The sequence below is a fragment of the Sprattus sprattus genome (genome assembly GCF_963457725.1).
Source record: "Sprattus sprattus genome assembly, chromosome: 1".
NCBI classification, from domain to species: domain Eukaryota; kingdom Metazoa; phylum Chordata; class Actinopteri; order Clupeiformes; family Clupeidae; genus Sprattus; species Sprattus sprattus.
Genome location: NC_137920.1, coordinates 41329072 through 41350061, shown reverse-complemented (window position 1 = coordinate 41350061; position 20990 = coordinate 41329072). Strand labels below are relative to the sequence as shown.

The window sequence follows — 20990 nt, the reverse complement described above, 5'->3', positions numbered from 1 at the left end:
GGCGCCCATTGAAAACAAGCTGATTCTAGTCATATGGTAACTAGCCCACATTCATGCAGTTTAATATTGGTATCAATATCAGGCCTCCCCACATACCTCTCATCGGGTTTCCTCCCAATGAATGTCCAGTTTTCGACCTCGAACGTATGAAGAACCATCCATTGGTCAATTCACATAGAGGCCTATTAACCTTGAGGGAAATGCAAGGGTTTGAGAAGCACAGTTTTCACCTATTTCAGAGGTGATGGATCATGAAGCCTAGCTGACTTGGCAGACATGGACTACAATTCCCATGCAGCTAGGACATACCGAAACGAGACCAAATAGGCTACGGCAAGCCCAATGATCCGTTCTTAAAAAAATATTAGGCTACGCAATGATTAGTCCATGTAGCGGTACAATAAATGATTGCATGGGACACTGTAACACAGCAGTAGCTATCAGAGGGCTAGATTATATTTTAAATAATTTGAAATGGTGCAACTAGGCCACCACCATCGCCAACGATTCAGACTATATCTCATTGTAGGAATAAATAGCCAATCAATTAATGTACTAGAATCTAATATTCTAAAGCATTATTCCTACCTGACCATACCCGTAACACGAAGCATGGAGGGCCAGATGTTATAAAAATATGGTCATGTTTGTGTCGCTGATTCCTGTCTCACTATGCACCATCTCCTGTATCGTCACCACTCGCTTCCTCCCACGTTGAGGATGCTCCTCTGTTGTGCTCCAGTAAGAATGCACAGGATCTCAAACAAGGGGCTTCCTGCGCCCTCAATTGAAATGAGTCCAGCCACAACAGAGAGCCGACAAGAAAAATCTGCTCTCTAATTAAAAAAAAAAAAAAAGTTTTAGAGCATTGGAGTTATTGCAGAATGATTATCAAACGAGGCAGCAATATTCCAGAACTGTTTCTCCAGTCATTTCATAGAAATAATTGTTGAGGATTCTCTCATACAGTCACCATAATTCTGAGGGGGCAGAGTCTCAACATTCAAGGCATTCCACAATATCATCTCATATTCTCCTCCAATGTCATACAATATGTAAATAAAACATGTTTACATATGAGGCAATGTTGTTGAATAATATAAGATCACAGGTCTCAACTAAAAATTCAGGTTGTTCACTTGCACAAACATATTCAATGTAGACACTGCGTTCAGTGTGGGCATGAGTAAATGTTACAAAGAAGAAAATAAACTGCTTTCTCGATGGCTAAACAGAATGCATTAAAAAAAAAAAAAAAGACCAATAACAATCTTTGCAAGTTTTGGGACTTGTGAAACATTTTCTGTGATTTTCTGGAGAACAGTAATATTCTCTACATTATGAATGTATCTTTTTTATTATTAAGTAGCAGTATTTCTGAACTGTGTGTGAACACCTTAATGTTTTGTAATGTAAAAAACAAACACTGCTTCTTTATTTTACAAATAACAATTTTTTTATGAACTATCACTTTTATATGCCGCTCTGATATTTCTGTTGAAAGATTTTGTTTTAAAATGGGGAAAAGGAACAAATTTGTGCACAGGTGCTAACACTGCCCTCTGCACCTTCACAGTTCAAAGGCCATTACTATACAGTATACCCCTCCCTTTGTTAGAGCATGGGTATAAATGTTTAATGTCCAAATTAATTGAATGGCTGAAACCTTTTCTGGAAGCCCTGTGTGAAAGCACTGTATTATTGCCATCAGTTAAACCAGTTACTGATCACTCTAGCAAAAAATTTCCTGGGCCAAGCTCTTCCCAATTTAGGATTGGATTGGAATTCAGATTCAGACAGTACACTAAATAAACCGGATTTGGCACTCACCAAAGACAATCAGAATTGTGAAGAAAATCATTTTCATGATACTTCAGGAATCTTACAGTTTACTTAAATAATTATTATATAATAATCCAAGACAATTTACATTATGCGCAATGTCTTGCCTAGCATGACATCAATAACTCTCCATTTAAAAAGACATGGCATTTCAGTTCATGAAAATACAATGAAATAAATAAATAAAAGACTGCAGCCCTGTCCAGCCAAGTTTTGTCAAATTTGCATTCAATCAATATATCATTCTATTACTCAAAATATAACATAGAAAGAGTTTGTTTTATTACGCTGTGAACATGGCCCACAGCCTTTTCCATCCAGAAACCATTCACACAAATAGTTGAAATATGCAGGTAAGCTAAACAGTGGTTGACATTTGGTTTGCATACTGTACATTCTCCAAATGTATAGTCTCTTTTATAAAATACACAGTGCAAAAATATGCATTAGCTATTTATTTTAGGGTAATAATTATAGCTTAAGTATTTGTTTGTTCCCTTTCGGTCCTGGTTATACTGAGCCAAAAACTGGATTTGTAATGTTTGGACTTTCATCCTCTTCATCCTCTTCATCAAGGTCCCCTGCACTGAGGTCTGCTTCAAACATCTTCTGCAACAGGCCATCCACCGTTTTATATCCTAAGGAAACAAACAACAGATATCTTTCAAATGCCAAAAAAAAAGCAATAACATAGCTTATGGGCAGTGGCGGTTTTAGGCACGGGCGACCCGGGCAGCCGCCCGGGGCGGCACTTTTTCATGACACGTGAGGGGCGGCACGAGCACTTAAAAAAATAGTAATAATAATCTGGGCCGCGAAGCGCTTTTCTATTTCTATATATCATATCACTGCGTGAGGAATTGGCAAATTGGCGCCCCCTGCAGCTGCAGGCGCACCTGCTCGCTAAGAAGGTGCAGCGCAATCCTGGGTGAAAGGGGGAAAGAGAGAAAGAGAGAGGGGGCGGCGGGCAGTTCAGCTCTGGGTCTCCCAATAAACATTATAATTACCCTATACTTTTTGTTTTTCTGAATTGTGTGAAATGGCTTATAAAAATAGGTAATACAGAACGATTATGTGGTCACCAAGGGCAAGGTTAATTGGTGGAAGGAGACCACTAACTGCATCAATTTATCCAACTGGTGAAGGTAATAGTGAGCAGAGTATAGATAGATAGATAGTCAGATAGATACTTTATTCATCCCGAGGGAAATGTAATACATCTTTAACAGAGTAGTCTATTACATTATCGATAAAGCTATTGAAGGATGCTCGAGTGGACAAGGTAAAAATGTGTTTTATTTTATCAAGTGTAGCTTAACCAATACTCTATTACTGTAAGGCAACCAGCTAATGTTGAGCACCAACTGAGTTGTTTGCTAGCTAGCGTTAGCTAGCTGATTTGACCATAGGGTATGAACATGTTCATTCATCTGACACTAGGCTAAAGCGAAATCCCGCTAGCCACAACTACATAATGTAACAGCATACAGAGTACTAGTATAATCTTAATAATTAGCAGGTCGATAGCTAGCTGGTTAGACCACAGATTTCCTTTTGACACCACTAGACTAGCAAGCGTTAGCGAAATCCCATTAGCCACTATTAGCAAACTCAACTAACTATAATGCATGTTGAGTGCTTGCACAACATAACTTGCAAAGAGCTGGTGTTAGCTAACATTAATGCACATGATGTGTGCATTGATTATCTAAAGTGTGTTATTTAAATGCTCTATTGAAAGAGTTGTGCAATTGAAAAGCATACAGAGTACTAGTATAATCTTAATAATTAACAGGTCGATAGCTAGCTGGTTAGACCATAGATTTCCTTTTGACACCACTAGACTAGCAAGCGTTGCACTTGCACAACATAACTTGCAGATGGCTGGTTAGCTAACATTAATGTAAATTATGTGTGCAATAATTATCTTAAGTGTGTTATTCAAATGTTCTATTGAAGGATTTGTGCAATTGATACATTTCATTTTTTCTTTCACTTATATTGTTATAATTGGAAAAAGTAAGATTTTTTTTTCGGGTGGGGGGGGGGCGCTCGGAGAGGATATCGCCCGGGGCGTAATTCCATGCAGAACCGCCACTGCTTATGGGGAACAATAACGGTATATACTATACATTCATTTTGTGAGATTTCTGCAGCTCTGCTGTTAATACGCGGGTGCGGCTCATACATGGGAATGCATTTTTTAACTCTGCCTCTCTAACTTAACAGGTAAGCGTGACGGGTTTCTCTCTCTCTCCTTCTTTCACATATGAATTACATTAATGTATCAGATAAAACTTTCTCAGTAAATCAGACTGCATAAAAACATTGTGTACAAGCTGGCAGGTCTGCAATGATAAAAAGCACAAAACTGTTGAGCCAATCATACAGGGTGTTTGGGATCTCATGGGATGACTCACTTTTTGAAGCGATCTTGAACATGAGAGCCGGCCGTTCCTTTGGAGCCGCAGAGGGCCCCAAGTCGTTTTCATTCGTTTCCATTTGATCCACCAAGTTGTCACCTGGTTCATCTCTTTACATTGCAGACAGACACAGACAATACCATGTATACAAACTTAGTCTCTCTGTCTGAAAAAACAACCAATGATTCCATATCTTCTGAATATAGTATGGAAAATGATATATTACATTCAAGAAAGCTTTTCATTTACATCAGAAAATAAAAAGCAAAGATGGCTATTTCAGGGATGTTTGGGTGTAGTGTACTGTGTTTGGGTGTAGTGTGTTGGGTGTAGTGTACTGTGTTTGGGTGTAATTTACTGGGTTTGGGTGTAGTGTACTGTGTTTGGGTGTAAGTGTAGTGTGTTTGGGTGAAGTGTAGTGTGTTTGGGTGTAGTGTAGTGTGTTGGGTGAAGTGTACTTTGTTTGGGTGTAGCGTCGTGTGGCACTCACAAGGTTATGTTTAAGTCCAGTTCTTCAATTTTCTTCTCTATAGAATTCTGTAAGTCACTTTTGTCCACCGTGTACTCAACAAAAAAGGCTTCGAGAATAAAGGCCACAAATATGCTAAATAGAAAAAGCACGAATCAGATTAATATTAAATTCAGATTCTGAATTGATTAATAACACATGCATCAGATTCATATTACATTAATATTCTCAATAGATTAATAACATATGCAACAGATTCATATAACATTAATTTTCTCAATAGATTAATAAGACAGGCCGTAAATGTACTACCACCATATTGGGCATTTTCCTTACTTGATGATGATGATCACAACCACAATGTGGAAAATCACAAAGAAAATGCGTGCTGAGACATGGGTGACAGCTGTGAATCCACCTGCCAACTGTGCACATGTGTTAAAGAAGGCAATACCCACTCACTTTTCTGTATTTGTATTTGGTATTAGCACTGTTGTACTCTTCTCATAGGACCTACTGACTAAGGCATCTCCACTAGGCACACACACACACACCATATTCATCAAAGGATATCATGCCACTGGTTGACCACGGTGAGCTCCAGCAACAGAATGAAAGAAGACACAACATCGTTGAAGTTATTCTTGCAGTAATTGAATTTGGCAAAAGCGGTCCCTTTCAGGAGAGGATTTCCACAGTAATCCTTGTGCGGGTCTGTGGAGTCGGGTGGGAAAAAATGAACTTTGTCCTTGAACAACTCCATGCCAACCATGGCAAATATGTAGTAGATCACCTGCAGGAAGCACAACATGATTGGTTTGATAGGGTATGAAGCAGATCAGATTGGTTTGGTAAGTGATATGAAGCACAACATGATCGGTTTGGCTCATTAAGGTTTGACTTTAGGTACCCTCAGTGTCCTGACAGAGCAAATATTAACAAAGTCTGTATTACACAGAAGCCTCGCCAAGATATGGCCTGATCTTCTAGTACGGTGTAGTCATGGAACTCTTATTTAATGAACGGCACCCTGGGTTTTAATTTCCAACAAGAAGGGGCATCGCAGCTTAGCCTAACGCTTATGGAACAGCCTCCCTGACCACCTAAGGGCGCTGGACTCCTTCAAAACTGGACTTAAAACATTAGGAAGGCATTTTATGGCTTTGCGATAAATCACTGTCACTAAGTTTTCAATTATGCTTATGTTTACTAGTTACATTTCATTTTAATTGTATTATTAAAGTTTGTTTCTAATGTCTATGTTGGCAGAGTGTGTTACAAATAAAATGCATTATTGTTATTATTATTATTATTAGAAATTACAATCTCTGACTTAGACTCTAAGTTTTAGAATATACCTGTATCATAACATAAGTAGCTTGCTGACCGTACAATCTTGCATTGAAACAGTAAGTTCATCTCTGATTTTATTTTGTTCATTCTTTGAAATCTGACTGAAAACTGTACTTCTTGGGGGTTATACTATCATTGCGATGCTACACTATAGCATGCCACTGTAGAAGCACAGTAAAGTATGTATTTGGGATCTGTATAAAAATAAAACAGGATTTGGAAGATAGTCTCTGAAGTCATGATCAGGATGCATATATCATGTCAGCACAGAAAAGATATGTGTTAATTTCCTGTTTGCTCTCTTTATTATCAGCTTCACTATGAAAAAAATATATATTCGCTGAACACTAACACCCACAAAAAAAAGAGGAAACGAAAATCTAATTTCTAGCCCAAATGCATCCAAGGAACATACATTTCCTTATCACAGCACCATCTAGTGGTCAAATGACCCCCTCAGAACTTCCTCTGGTAATGGAGGCACACATGCTATTCAGAGCCACTAAACCTCTGCATTTATGATATATTACCTTACCTAAGTCTTCTACCGCTAGCAAAAACAAAAGATGAAGAAGTAGGACGATCCCATTGGGCAGCAATCAGGTCAAAGGGCACAAGCCAGCAATCATTTAAAAATCTACCTTGATTAATGGGGTCCCCTTGAGACAAATGTTTTGCAGTGAAAAAGTAGATAGTCATTCTATTAAGATGAAAACATGGGCACTTACCAATATAAGCTGGCCAAATGTGGTAATAGTTGGCCCAATTTTGATGAGGGTGTTTATTATTGTTCGAAACCTAGAATAAAATGAAAGAAAAAAAAGAGGGACAAGACATGATTTAGTTATTCTCGAGTTTTCTCCCTTATTAACATTGCAGTTTATTCCACACACTTTTGCTCCTCTTACATCTACATGACAACAACATGGACTAATGACAGTCCATCCATACAGTTGAAAACTACAAGTCCATTTAGTGACCTTGATTTAAAAAAATGCTTTCTGGCTGGAAATATCGACACTATTTTGCTTACCTGTTAGTATTGCTTGCCTACTAACGTAATGTAAAAGGGGGACTGTGATAACTGGAATGATCGTGTTTAAATAAAACTCGAACCCTTGACCGAAATATGTTTGTGGCAGTTTCATTTAACTTTCAGCTTGATCTTTGACATTTCCGAAAGTGGACACTTGTTTCATTAAAAATACTGTGGATGTTCTAAATCTGTGCTGATTTAATTTTTTTCATTAGCCTATGCTTTGTAAACTGTGATGCTGGGCACTTTCAATGTAGGTCTGTAGGCTGAATTTGCATAATAACAATCAGATTTGTCTTTAAAAAACACTGAGCAGAGGGCAGGTTTAATTCTTAAAAGTTGGTTTCATCATTTTCTTTTCTAAGGTTACTTTGTGCTGTTGACTTACAAAATACACTTAAGTGAAAGCCATCTTAATATATATACTGTATGCACACATTAAACCACAACAACACGGCCCTCATACCTATTTTCCTTCAGGGCAACAAACTGAACTAGTTCACATTTCCGCCCAGCAGGCCCATGCTACATACTTTCTTCTGTCATCACAAATGATGTGTAATTCACTATTGAAATATCCCGGTAAAATGCTGCATTTGGGCCCAAAAAGGATATCCTGACATTCCAATCAATTCAGTGGCACATAAAAAGAGTTTTACATATTTAGGGGCTAATTTACTAACATGCGACCGCTGCTTAAACTGCGTTCGCACATTAACGCACAGTGTTTTTGCGCATTTTCCGTGCTATTTATCAAACCAGATCTGCGCTGGGCAAACTGTGTTTACTCCGCCCTATATAGGGCCTGATTTACTAACATTGCGACCGCTGCTTAAACTGCGTTCGCACATTAACGCACAGTGTTTTTGCGCATTTTCCGTGGTATTTATTTAGGAAGAGAAAATGAAGTTTCAGCGAAGTGGAGATAGATATATTGGTTCACGTTCGCTCAATCACTGAACCTGATTCAATGTGTGCGCTGCTATATTGTTGTTTTGCCCGACATCACCTACAGCGAGATGTTTAAAAGAACACGATTATAAAGAATATGCTATTGGTGGCATTAATGCATAAACTGTCTATTATAACAATATAGATGTGTACTGTACATGGCGAGATTAATAATTTTTACAAGGGACATGGGTTCACTACAATATATATATGGACGTGGTTGCAATCAATGGTTCATATTACGTTCGGAAAGTTTGCGATTTCAAAAAAAGTCCTGTTTGATGTCTCTAATTTCAGCTATGGCAGTGGGGAAATGTATTGACCAGTGTGCCGACGCAATGCGTCGAGTACCTGTGTGAATATTTGGCTGAGTGAAGGCTGAGATATACCAACTGCTGATGCTATAACTGTTTGAAATGATCTGATGGCAATATTTGCAATGTTGTCCGGAGTTTAAAATTAATGTGATCTCCGGTTGGAGGGTTCCATGTCGTCTCTGATCTGGTTCAGTAATTGAAGTATTGCGTGGCTGGTTAACCTGTACCGTCTAATGATTTGTGGATCGCTTAACTGAAAAAGTGTTATACGAGTTGAAAAAAATATTTCTGTAGGCTGTCTCTGTCTATATCTTCGCCTTGCTCTTATAACTTTCGCCATATCAACGTTTTCAGACTCAATGGAAATGCGCTTCCTGGTTAAGACGTGCTTTTATGAGGCGGAGAATTATCCCGCAAATTAGAGATGTGCGCTGGTCAGGCAGTTTAGTAAATACCACGCAATACATCATTAGGCGCACTTATCTTCTCTCCTCCCAAATGTTTGCGCATGTTTCCACCCACCTTTTCGTGTCCTCCCCGTCCACACCCACAAAGCGTTAATATGTGCTGCGCCCCCTTAGTAAATACCGTTTTATGTTTACGACCGTTATTTTACGCCTGAAATGGGCGCAATCCTGTTAGTAAATCAGGCCCTTAGTATTGAGTTCAGTTTGTTGTCTAACACATAGCTATGACAGATATTTGTAGCATACAAAGTTTCCTCTGGATTAATACAGTATCCCAGTTTGTCCCAACCCCTTTTGATACTTTTGACTGAAAGTACAATCTCACTCAAGCAAACAGCTTCTCAGAGTGCTTAATCACCTGTTTATAGATCAAAATGGAATTGATCCATGAAAATGAAAGTTAGCCGAAGAGTTAAGACTACATTTCCAAGGAGCTTATCCTTTGATGGCAAGTTGGATGTAGGCTTTCACCTCTGTCTAAAATGGTCTCTGGTTAACCTAGGTCTAAAATGCGAAATGTCTTCCTTCTCTGGTTATGTGGTTTTAAATGGTTCTAAGTATTGCCATCATTGCAGTTTCGGTTCGGTTTGCCAAGTGCAATGAAAATAAAGTTTTGCTTTATGTTTAAGGTGGAAAACACTAAGATTCATGCATACAACCAGTGCTGAAACATTGGCCTTTAAAAATTAGAATAAACGCAAGACCAATGATGCAACATCAGAACAGGTGGACAGAGGTCTAATGTTCAGAAAATGACCCTTAACATGCTATTGGACATGAGGTCATCATGTGTTCATCACGTATACATCCCTTAACACGCTATTGGACATGAGGGCTAGCTGCATGAGTTCATCATGTATACATCTCTTAACACGCTATAGGACATGAGAGCTGCATGTATTCATCACGTATACATCCCAACACAATGAGAAGAGTGAGGAAGTGAACTCTGACCTTTGGATGCTGTCTACTACACGGACCAGCCTGAGGACTCGCAGGATGAAAACAATGTCCAGGATCTGGCGGCTGGTGTATCCCTCAGCTGCAACAGAACAGAACCAAGTCCATGTTAATCCATCCAATGGGAACAGCACATTGGACTACAACTTTGAATCTGACATACAGACACAAAATAGGGTGTGTGAGAGACACAGACAGACACACAATAGGGTGTGTGAGAGACACAGACAGACACACAATAGGGTGTGTGAGAGACACAGACAGACACACAATAGGGTGTGGGAGAGACACAGACAATATTGGGAGTGGGAGAGCAACTCACAGGATTTCAGAGCTGAGTTAAAGATGGTGGCAATCAGAGCAGCTATAACAATGACTGTGTCGAACCTGAGGGATTTAACAAGATCAGTGACAAAGTGAGCATCTCAGACAGTTGCAATCCACCATCTAAAGCTCTCTCACCAGGGTCCCATTCTCTGTTTACTGTTCAACCAATATGAGATGACCCATGCAAAATCAGATCATTCTGTAAATCAATGCCTGGCTAATTTGTGTCTTTGGATTTAGTGTAACAGTAGTGCACAGTAGTTAAGTAAGATCCAGTACGTATGCACTCCTAAGGAAGGAGTATTCAGTATGCATCTTCACTTGAATATAATCAGTAGTACGCTTTATCACTGATTGAAGGTGATGACCAGGGACAGCTTATCTTTCCGCCAGAAGACCTTTTCAGGATCATTAGACCGATTTTAAGGTGAACATAATACAGCTTGTACATTTAATTTATCACATCAGGGCTAACAGCAGCCGAGGAGTCCCGTTTTATGAGATGAGTGGATGGCCTGGAAGCAAAGAGTAGTTCCAACCTGAGTTTTCGGCATTAAATAAAGAAGTAAAGAATAAAGTCACTCTGCAGCCAAGTTGAGTCAGAGAGGCTATTTGAGCACATTAATTTGTACCCTCACCGGTCTTCACATTACATGCTAGTTACTTTGTACATCCCCGACACCACCTCACCCCTTTCCTCTCTCAATGTTCCACAATGGAATGTTAACGCTGCCTGCCACCGCCCTCTCCCACTTTGAATGGAATGTTGACGTGGTCAACATCAACGTCAAAAACGACTGCAATGACAGCTTCATAGAAAGTGACTATCTAATGGTAAACTGTCAACTCATGTCATATGGTCAACAGTACAAACTCCAGACAAATAGTTCACATACAGAGAAGGAGGACAGATAATCCAAAGCGGATGCTGTATTTACACAAGAGGTCTCACCAGTTCCAAAACTGATGTCTGGAGAAGAAGGCTCGAGGGTCCCATGTGTACAGCTTCAGCAGGATCTCCAGCAGGTAGAGAGCCAGAAAGACCCACTCTGCATTGGCTATGAACGGGTTCTCCTCATCTAGACCAATGAACACGGCGTTCACCAGGATGATGAGGTCATAGATGTATACAAATGCCCTACAAGATACAAGCCAATGGTACACCATTAACAAACACACACACACACACACACACACACACAACCACACTCATACACACATACACACACACACACACACACACACAGCGTATACGGCCCGTTGGGCTTTTTAATCCGGTCCTAGTGTCTGGCCCAATTAATTAATTAGATGACCCGTCGACTATAAAAATCCACGTCGACCATTTTTCACAATCAACATCGTCGATTTTGTCGACTTAGGTTCTGTACAGAAGTGCTATATATAGCATTCAGGAGAAGCCGTCTCACTTGTGCTGCACTAGTCGTCTGACAAAGCGGCTAGCGGTGGATTCATAGAATCCAGGGAACCGTGTCGTCAAGGGGTGCAACCGGGTCTTCATCGTAATAACCTCGATGTTCAGCAGATCTGGAAGCAGGACAAATGCCAACTTTCCTGGAAAGGGACAGATATGAACAAGAATAAAAAAAGAATGCTTATTCATGTTCCCTATAAAATCATGTTGTACACTTGCAGATATGCTTGTTGCTGAATATAATGAGCTCAAGTGTTTTTCGGAAACAAAATGTGAAAAAAAAAACACTTAAATGAGTTAGCACTACATTCCTTATGATTTGGTACTCCGGACAGACAGTTTGCAATTGCAGTAATGACTGATTACCTGGATGGACCAGTGGCTTGGTTGCCACTGCATTGCTTGGGGTGGTGAGTCCATAAATGGTTATAGGTTTGTGGAATTTGTGCCTTTGACTATAATCTTGTTGTTTCTCAGATCTTTACTGGGGTCATGACAACCAAGCAAGGTCTCCTGTTATGGCCAATTTGGCAATGATGTGTACACGACTACACGTACAGTATGCAACAAGTACTACCCCTGAGATAGTTAGCAAAGCTGAAAACATTATGACCCCTGAGAGACATTGCCTTAAACCAGAGAAAACTAGTTGTCCCTTACTTTTGACTGCCGTTTCATTTTCTCTCATTGTCTTAATTTCAATTATATACAGCCGCGGAAAAAATTAAGAGACCACTTCAAAATTATCAGTTTCTCTGGTTTTACTATTTATTGGTATGTGTTAAAGTAAAATGTACATTTTTGTTTTATTCTATAACCTACTGGCAACATTCCTACCAAATTTCAAATAAAAATATTGTCATTTAGATAATTTATTTGCAGAAAAATGACAATTGGTCAAAATAGCAAAAAAGATGCAGTGTCTTCAGATCTCGAATAATGCAAAGAAAACAAGCTCATATTCATTTTTAAACTACACAATACTAATGCTTTAACTTAGGAAGAGTTCAGAAATCAATATTTGGTGGAATAACCTTGATTTAAAATCACAACTTTCATGTGTCTTGGCATGCTCTCCACCAGTCTTTCACATTGCCGTTGGGTGACTTTATGCTACTCCTGGCGCAAGAATTCAAGCAGCTCGGCTTCTTTTCATGGCTTGTGACCATCCATCTTCCTCTTGATCACATTTCAGAGTTTTTTTTATGGGATTCAGGTCTTGAAATTGGTCTGGCCATGACAGGTTCCTGATCTGGTGATACTCTATCCACACCTTTACTGGCCTGGCTGTGTGGCATGGAGCATTGCCCTGCTGGAAAAAACACTTCTCAGAGTTGGGGAACATTGTCAGAGCAAAAGGAAGCAAGTTTTTCTTCCGGGACAACGTTGTACTTTGCCTGGCTGAGGTTTGTAAAAGACCATAAGGATTGAACCAAAGCCGACTGGAGGGTCTCCTAGTTTGTCTTCTCTGATGAGTCCAATTTCACAGTAGGTGCAAGACTCTGTGGCTTGTAGGCCTCTCCAGGTCTCCGTCTAACCATCAGACGACCATGTGTTGGGCAAAGCTGAAAATTGGACTCATCAGAGAAGACGAACTAGGAGACCCTCCAGTCGGCTTTGGTTCAATCCTTATGGTCTTTTACAAACCTCACAAACCACTAGACCGTCTGATATGCCTCTGTATGTCTTTGTCGAATCAGGTAACAGTCATTCAGTCAGCCTAGAGTCGTGATTCAAATGGCCCCGCCCCTTCAGGGCGATCTTGGACGAAATGAAAATTGCCCCAGACCTCTCCCATTGACTCCCATGTTAAATGCGTTTTTTTCACAAAATAGAGCTCTCAATGCATTCTCTATGGCTTCCGGGAGGGCTCGCCCCTCCAAGTCTAGTCATAAGTAAGCGACGCAAAAGCCTATGGTAAAATGCAATGAGGACGTCACGCAGCTTCGACAAAGGCATGTCAAGATGGCACCTGTTCAGCACAACAACTCATCCGCTCTTTGACAGAAACTTATTTTTAGTCAGCGTAATATTGAAGATAAATTGACCAAAAAACCCTAGACCAAAAGTATCCATTCAACAGTTTTCTACAAAGGGAGGGAAATTGGAACAAAAGAAAATCGCGGTCTGTATCTATATAGCTACCAATGTCACTTTTCATAGGTTTCACAGTGTGAACTAACTTTAAATAATGTTTTATGTGATGACTTATTACAGTGCATGAAATGCCCTGTATTGTTATTCCTAGGCTTCTTCTTCTTCTTCTTCTTCTTCTTATTCTTGTTACCTTTTTCTGCGATTAATTCAGCCCGAACCGCTTAACGTAGAAACTTCATTCAAACTTTGTCGCGTAGGTCTTGTAAACGACACTTATGCTATGTATTTTTCACTTTTCTAAACTTTATACTTTTTAAGATATTAAAGAAAAACGAATATAAATTTCTCCCATTGACTAACATTGGGCCATTATGACATCATAATAGGGTCTTTAAACTGGCTTGCACCTGTGCTTTACTGACACCTGTGCCAAATCCAAAGAACCTCTTCTCTCTCTGTCCCTCTCAATTTAACTGTAACTAGGAACATTAAGACACCATCCATTCTCTATTTTTTTCTCTCTCAATCTCTCTTCTTCACTCCATTTTTATCTCCTTTTTTCAATATTTTCACTCTCTCTTTATCTCTTCATCCAGAGCCACTCTTGTTCACTCTTCTTTCCTTCTTCCACTCTTCTTTCCTTTCTTATTTTCTTCATCCATTTGTCTTTCCTTCTTCCACTCTTCTTGACTTTCTTTTTTCCTTCATCCACTCTTCTTTCCTTCTTCCACTTTTCTTTCCTTTTTTCACTCTTCTTTCCTTCTTACACTCTTCTTTCCTTTCTTCTTTCCTTCTTTCACTCTTCTTTCTTTTGTTATTTCCTTCTTCCACTCTTCTTTCCTTCCTTCACTCTTCTTTCCTTTCTGCTTTCATTATTTCACTCTTCTTTCTTGTCTTCTTTCCTTCTTCCACTCTTCTTTCCTTTCTTCACTCTTCTTTCCTTTTGTCTTTCCTTCTTCCACTCTTCTTTCCTTTCTTCTTTCCTTCTTTCACTCTTCTTTCTTTTCTTCTTCCTTTCTTAACCTTTGCATTTCATGCACTGGTATTTCCTTCAGGAAATGCATTTTCTAGTTTTGCTTTTGTAAGCCAATACTTTCAAGATCAGTCAATAAATATTGTTGGTTTTGACGTAAGTTGCCCCCTTCTTTATGTTGTTAGTGGACATATCATGTGTCCTGTTCAGCTAGGTTACATCATACAACATTTGAGACGTGTGGATAATGAAAAAGTGGGATCATTTAATGTGGAGCCACATCATGTTTGCTTATGAAGGCTCCTGAATGTAACCTTCTTCCATAGCGTTCCACTTGTATCTTGCTACTCTAGCTATGTAGAAAGAGGGGAGATAGTACTGTTGGTTGCTGCCAATAGTGGACAAAAAGGTTTTGCTGTATGAGTAAATCGGATAACTTAATGTACTACTGAATAGGTCGCCTTAATCATTATCAAAAAAATTGCCCCCCCTGAGAATTTTTTCAGGAGCCGCCACTGGCTTTGAGTGACAGATTCTCAATGACTTGGCAGAAATGGCAGAATTCAGTATATGAAATGGAATTTGTGTGGATGGGATAGAACAGCATTGAATCTGAGATTTAATAAAACAATAAACAAACAAGAAGTACATTTGCCCATGTTAGGGCCTGCTGCCCGAAACAACTAACCACACTATCTGCTACACTGACAGTGAAGGGAAAAGATGGTTATTCTAAACACTTTAGACTAAGCAGGACACCATCTGAATAAACTCAGAATAACCATGTATTGCTAAGAAGGAACATGTATTGTGTCATTGTTTTCATTTATCATGACACTATCTGCAGTGTGTGTACCCTTTAATAGAATTACAATGTACAAAGTCTGATAATCCACATTTTCCATTGAGAAGGGAATGGGCAGTCAATGACATAATGGAATTGATGACTGATCATTTTCGCGATCATGAAGATCTATTTACATTATAACATGAAACAGTCGATTGAAGAAGCGTTAAACTCCGATGCGTGTGTACTGACCTATGTAACCGTTCTTGTTCTCATCGGAGACACTCCACAGGAGCTCTCTGTGGGCGCTGCTGATGCCCGGCTGCACCAAACACACCAGCTGTTTCCATCGGGCCTGGCTCACCGCCGGCTCGTCCCCGAGACCAGACTGCTGGAGCAAAGAGAAGGCCCGCACCATCTTCCTCCTTTTGGCCTTCACAAGTTGTCGTACTTCCTCCTGAGAAAGACACACACAGGCATCTTTGCATGTCCAGAAGAACGCTCCAACTGCTGCTATAGTAGGCAATGTTAACTTCCCTTAACCCTAACCTGACCATTCTATTCCCTTCCTTGTTTAATTGTGTATATGCTAAATTATTGGCAGGGAGGGCTTCTTTGTTTCCTAATTGATTCAGAGTAGAGCAAGGCTCCATTATGAGGAAATAGACTCTAATATAGACTATTTTTTATAGCATCTGCTTAATCGATAGTCTTCTTGATGCAAACAGCCATCTTGAGTATTTCACATTTTTTTTGCATTGTTTTCTAAATTTTTCTCAATTTAATTCTAAACTAACTTTACCTTCAGGTATTTTTTGTAGTTGTTGTATACAACCGCAAGGAACACCGACATGAAAATGTAGGTGTTGATGAGGATGTACACGATGAAGAACACAGCAAAGAAACTACTGGAGTTGTAGGCTGGCATCCTAGAGACGGACAGATACAAAGAGAGAATGTGTTTGAACTACCCAGTAGGCCACACCTCAATTATTCATGGTTGCAGGCAGATCTCATGTACCATGAGCACCAAGTAACCTGAAATCTTATCTTACTAGGAACCAGACTACCTGAAGAGGTGGTCTGGCTGATCCGATCACAAGTTACAACTAACACTCTGACCCTTATTTTAAAAGTGCAAAACACAGGTCACACGCAACATCAATGCAACAGAGGAGACAAAAAATGCTCTTATCACGTCAACATTCATAGGATGACTCCAGCAGTGCAAGGCCTATGTGGGATGGGTTAAACACCAGACTAACAGCATGTGCTGTAATGACAAGCAGTTTTTTGGCAGAGTTGGTTCCCAATAAGCAAGACAGAAATGGGTGCATACTATGACTATTGTTACTATGAAATACATTGTGTTGGATTCAAAACAGCCCAACCCAGTTCAATCCACCACAGTAGTAGGTTATCATGTATTAAATGTGCAATGTAAATGAAAACAAAATCAATCTTAATTATAGCTGCCACATATTTCCAATACAAAATGTGTTGACACCTGTACCTGAGGTAACATCAGACTGAACATATTTGAGATTTTATAAGCTGCAGCTGACCCTCATTTCATAAAAACTTAATTTTGCACAATGTGATTAAGAAACGACACATGGCCTCCAGCCAAGTTAAAGCTGTATAAGAAAATAACTTCAATATCACAAAAATAATGCACACTCTTTGGACTTGTGTGTGTATTGTTCGCCCCTTGTGTTACAGGAAGTTGCTCCTGCAGACAGTCAAAAGAAAAACCTGGTGTTTGAACAAAATCCTAGTTCCGGAGGTTTCAGGGATCCACTATCTCCCGGAACCCACAGTGGGAACCCAACATCAACACTATCATCAAGAAGGCCCAGCAGAGGATGTACTTCCTGTGTCTGCTCAGGAAGTACAACCTGCCTCAGGATTCCACACTGCAGTCATTGAGTCTGTTCTCTGCACTTCAATAACAGTCTGGTTTGGATCGGCCACCAAACTGGACAGGAATAGACTCCAGCGGACAGTCAGGTCTGCAGGAAAGATCATCGGTGCCAACCTGCCGCCCATCCAAGACCTGTACACCTCCAGAGTCAGGAAACGGGCAGGAAAAATCACTGCAGACCTCTCACACCCCGGACACAACCTATTCAGACTCCTCCCCTCTGGTAGACGCTACAGATCACTGTTCGCCAAAAAAAATGTTTCTTCTCCCTCACCGTCTCACTACTGAACAGCTAACCCACTTTAGCATATATATTTATCCTGTATATATACTTTCTTAATCTTCTTAGACTGTTACACTTTAGCACTGTTTGTTTTGTATATTTTGTGTCTTTACCAAGTCAAATTCCTTTTTTGTGCAAACTGATTCTGATTTTCTGTAAATAGTAAACAAATATAGTGACTTGGACCGAGCCATGAACAATTCCAGCCAATCAACACGCTGCTTCACGAGGATGAAGGGTGGGATGTAACTGGATTGGATGAGCTCAAATATCAAATAACATTCTTTTGCAATAAACACACACACAAACACACACACACACACACACACACACACACACAAGTACATGTACCATATTCACATCTTGTGTGTGTGTCATTCACACACATACACACATATACGTATATATATATATATATATATATATATATATATAAATAAAACCATTGCTGCAAAAAAAATAACCTTAAGCACATACAGCTTTGTTAGCTAAAATCCAACTCTTACATGACATCTGGACTGTTGGCAGTGGTGACAAGGACATAAAGCTGAAAGACAATCTCCAAGTAGTCGGTAAAATACGGCTTTCCTTCCGCTGTCTTAAGATCCCTAGAAAAAAATAAAATGAACATACACACCTGTTAGGACTAAATATGCTAGAACCAGACATAGATTTGGTAGGAGAGACTATAGTTTGTAAAACACAATCAGGATGCATCTATCAAAAAGTTTACAGCACGGTCAGTCATTTGTTTTTGAGGGAGTTTCGCAGGAGAAGCACACTTGCCTTTTCCCAAACAGTTTGAGGGCCATGAGGGAGAACATAGACACACTGAACATGAACAGGAAGAAGACATAAAAGATCTGCGGCAGGGCGTTACGAATGCTCCGGAATGCCCGACGCAGCTGAGGAGGAAAGATTTATGTCAAGAAAAAAAGAGAAAAAAAAAAACACTATTTCAGTATATACATTCTGACTGATTTTTAATCTCCTCCAAGATGATGGAAGTCTCTGTGCATGCATAAAGCACAACTACGACATCTACAGTGGATCAATATAAGACATGCATACTGGGATGAAAATAAGTTCCTGAAGTGCAGAGTAGTTTGTTATTTTAACCTGTCGACCCTCTGTGATGTTTACAAGCAGAAGAGGTCTGAGGAGTCTGGACCAACGAACTCCAAAATGTCCAGCAGCTTTCAAACCCACATATGTGATCATGTCAATCAGAGAGAGCTGAGAAAGACAGAGAGCAAGACATCAATGAAACTGCAATTGTCTGGTGATGAAGAGAAACATTGATGGGTTACAGGTATATTGCCATCTTCATAACATATCTACACCAATGATTAAACACAAAAAACATAGCAGTATGACTTATTGGGTGCAATTCAGACAACATGACACACCTTGGGTGAATACCACACATTCTGCTTGTGAACTATGGTGAAAAGTGCTGAAAAGGTAAAACAAAAAGGCCAAAGTTCCTTTTGCTACAATGAACAATGCAGTCCTCAGCACATTTCATGCGTTTGCAATTAAGTTTCCTGTGGTGTGCTAACCATCTCACGGCACGTCTCAAAGAATAGAAATCACACAGACAATTCTTTAGAAAAGCATTTGGCTGAAATAATGTTATGCAATTTAACTTCTATTGCACTAGCCAAAGATAAAATATAAATTAAATTGGTGTGCTTCTGGAAAGCTGTCAACATCACATGAGGGGAAAGTCCAATGTGAAAGGTTCTTACTGAAATGATGACAATGATACAAATGTTCTTTGGGTCTCGCCAGAACTTCTCATGGGAAATTACTTTAGAGTAGTGAACAAGCCGAGCTGTGAAAGCCATTAGACAAATAAGCTCCACTACAGAGGTGGCCTGGAAGACGGGGGAAAGAAAACAGGGGTCAGAAAAGGGACATCTTGCAACCTATGCACAATTTAAAACAGATGCTATTTCTCTGCTAAATCAATGTTAAAGTGGATGCAACTGAAGAGTGTTAACTCGTGTCATTATTGTTGTGTTAATTAACTGTATACCCATATTGGCATATCAGGAATCAGTGCAGGCTCTTCAAACACAGCTAACCCAAGATCCACAATTATGAAGAGATAGATAAGGACTTGCATGCCCCAGTGGTTGTAGAGCTGATATAGTCTGCCAAAAAAATAACAACAAAAACAGTGTCATACACACAAATGAAATGACCTTTGATCATCATCAGAGGTTTCGGGACTATAGCATACGCCTACCTGACTGCTTGAGGAGTGGTATCAAAGAAGATGTTCCTATTGTATTGGGCATCTGAGACATAAACTGCTGCAAGGTCAAACTGTCATATGAAACATAATACATATTAATGTAAACCTGTTAAAATTACTGCAGTAATGCAGTCAATGTTAGCTGTAGGATTATTCATTTACATAGCCTACTTATAGCAATAAACCATCATGAAACATTTAATTACAGTTGCACCTCCGTCGATTTTAAGAACTTTAAATGAGTGTCGATGACTTATAGATGAACATGAAATGGTAACTGACAGGAAAGCGGTAGCCATCAACGATAATTCTCAATTGCTAATAGATACAACTTTAAAACTGCGAATTTGCCAACGGGGGGTGGGGGAGGCGGTTTTGCAAGAACGTGAGAAGACCGGACATCAGGAGGTGTCGGGACAAGGTAGAGTTGACTTCTCCGAAAACATTTAAAACTTATAAACAACCAAGCAAATTAAACACAGGTCCTGTTTGTAACATTAACATTATTTACATTAGGCAATATATGCTCCGAAGGCATAATGCTAGGTATGATTTGGAAGTAAACACAAGTGAACCCAACTAAACCATACAACCCTCTGCAAATTAGTTGCAATAAGGTACACAATATGCTGTGAAGAGATGAATAGCACTTGGACCAAACATTTTCATTTCAGACAGAGTGTAATTTAGCTTCACTTAAACGTCTTTAAACTGAGTAGCTTAAAACAGGCGACACATCCAGACAGCATCAAGATTAAGCCTGGATAGACTATACTCACATCTTTTGTCTTGGAATCGACATCAGCCGAGTTACCGTTAGCGCCTTGGTCCTCTAAAGTCTCCGAGTCCACTTTTTCGGTATTCCCGTTCGTAGGCATTCTTCAAATGGTGCACAACATTAGCTCTACCACTTTTTCAAAGTTATCTCATGAGCTACCGACGCCCCAAAATCAGCAAGCAAACAGCTGGAAGAATTTTTTTTCTAGGATGAGCGCAGTTCCCCAAAGTTGGTCGTTTAACCAACTCCTGCAGCGTACGATTAATTGTTGCGTCTTGCCTTTCAGAAGAAAATTTCTTTGGCCAAAA

At 39.6% G+C, this 20990-nt stretch overlaps 1 protein-coding gene across 1 annotated transcript; it reads right to left on the bottom strand.

Annotated features, from left to right (window-relative positions):
* Window positions 1-2181: 2181 nt before the first annotated feature.
* On the bottom strand, window positions 2182-20800 carry tpcn3 (two pore segment channel 3). Its single transcript, XM_080857245.1, has 19 exons — window positions 20684-20800; window positions 19896-19975; window positions 19683-19800; window positions 19393-19521; window positions 18761-18877; window positions 18422-18546; window positions 18148-18249; window positions 16237-16363; window positions 15687-15891; window positions 11573-11717; window positions 11098-11283; window positions 10141-10205; window positions 9813-9900; window positions 6816-6885; window positions 5306-5527; window positions 5071-5159; window positions 4756-4869; window positions 4263-4375; window positions 2182-2480 (listed from the first exon to the last, which is right to left on the bottom strand). The coding sequence occupies exons 1-19, from the start codon at window positions 20780-20782 to the stop codon at window positions 2353-2355; spliced, it is 2322 nt and encodes a 773-aa protein (XP_080713371.1). The 5' UTR covers window positions 20783-20800; the 3' UTR covers window positions 2182-2352.
* Between the last annotated feature and the right edge of the window lie 190 nt (window positions 20801-20990).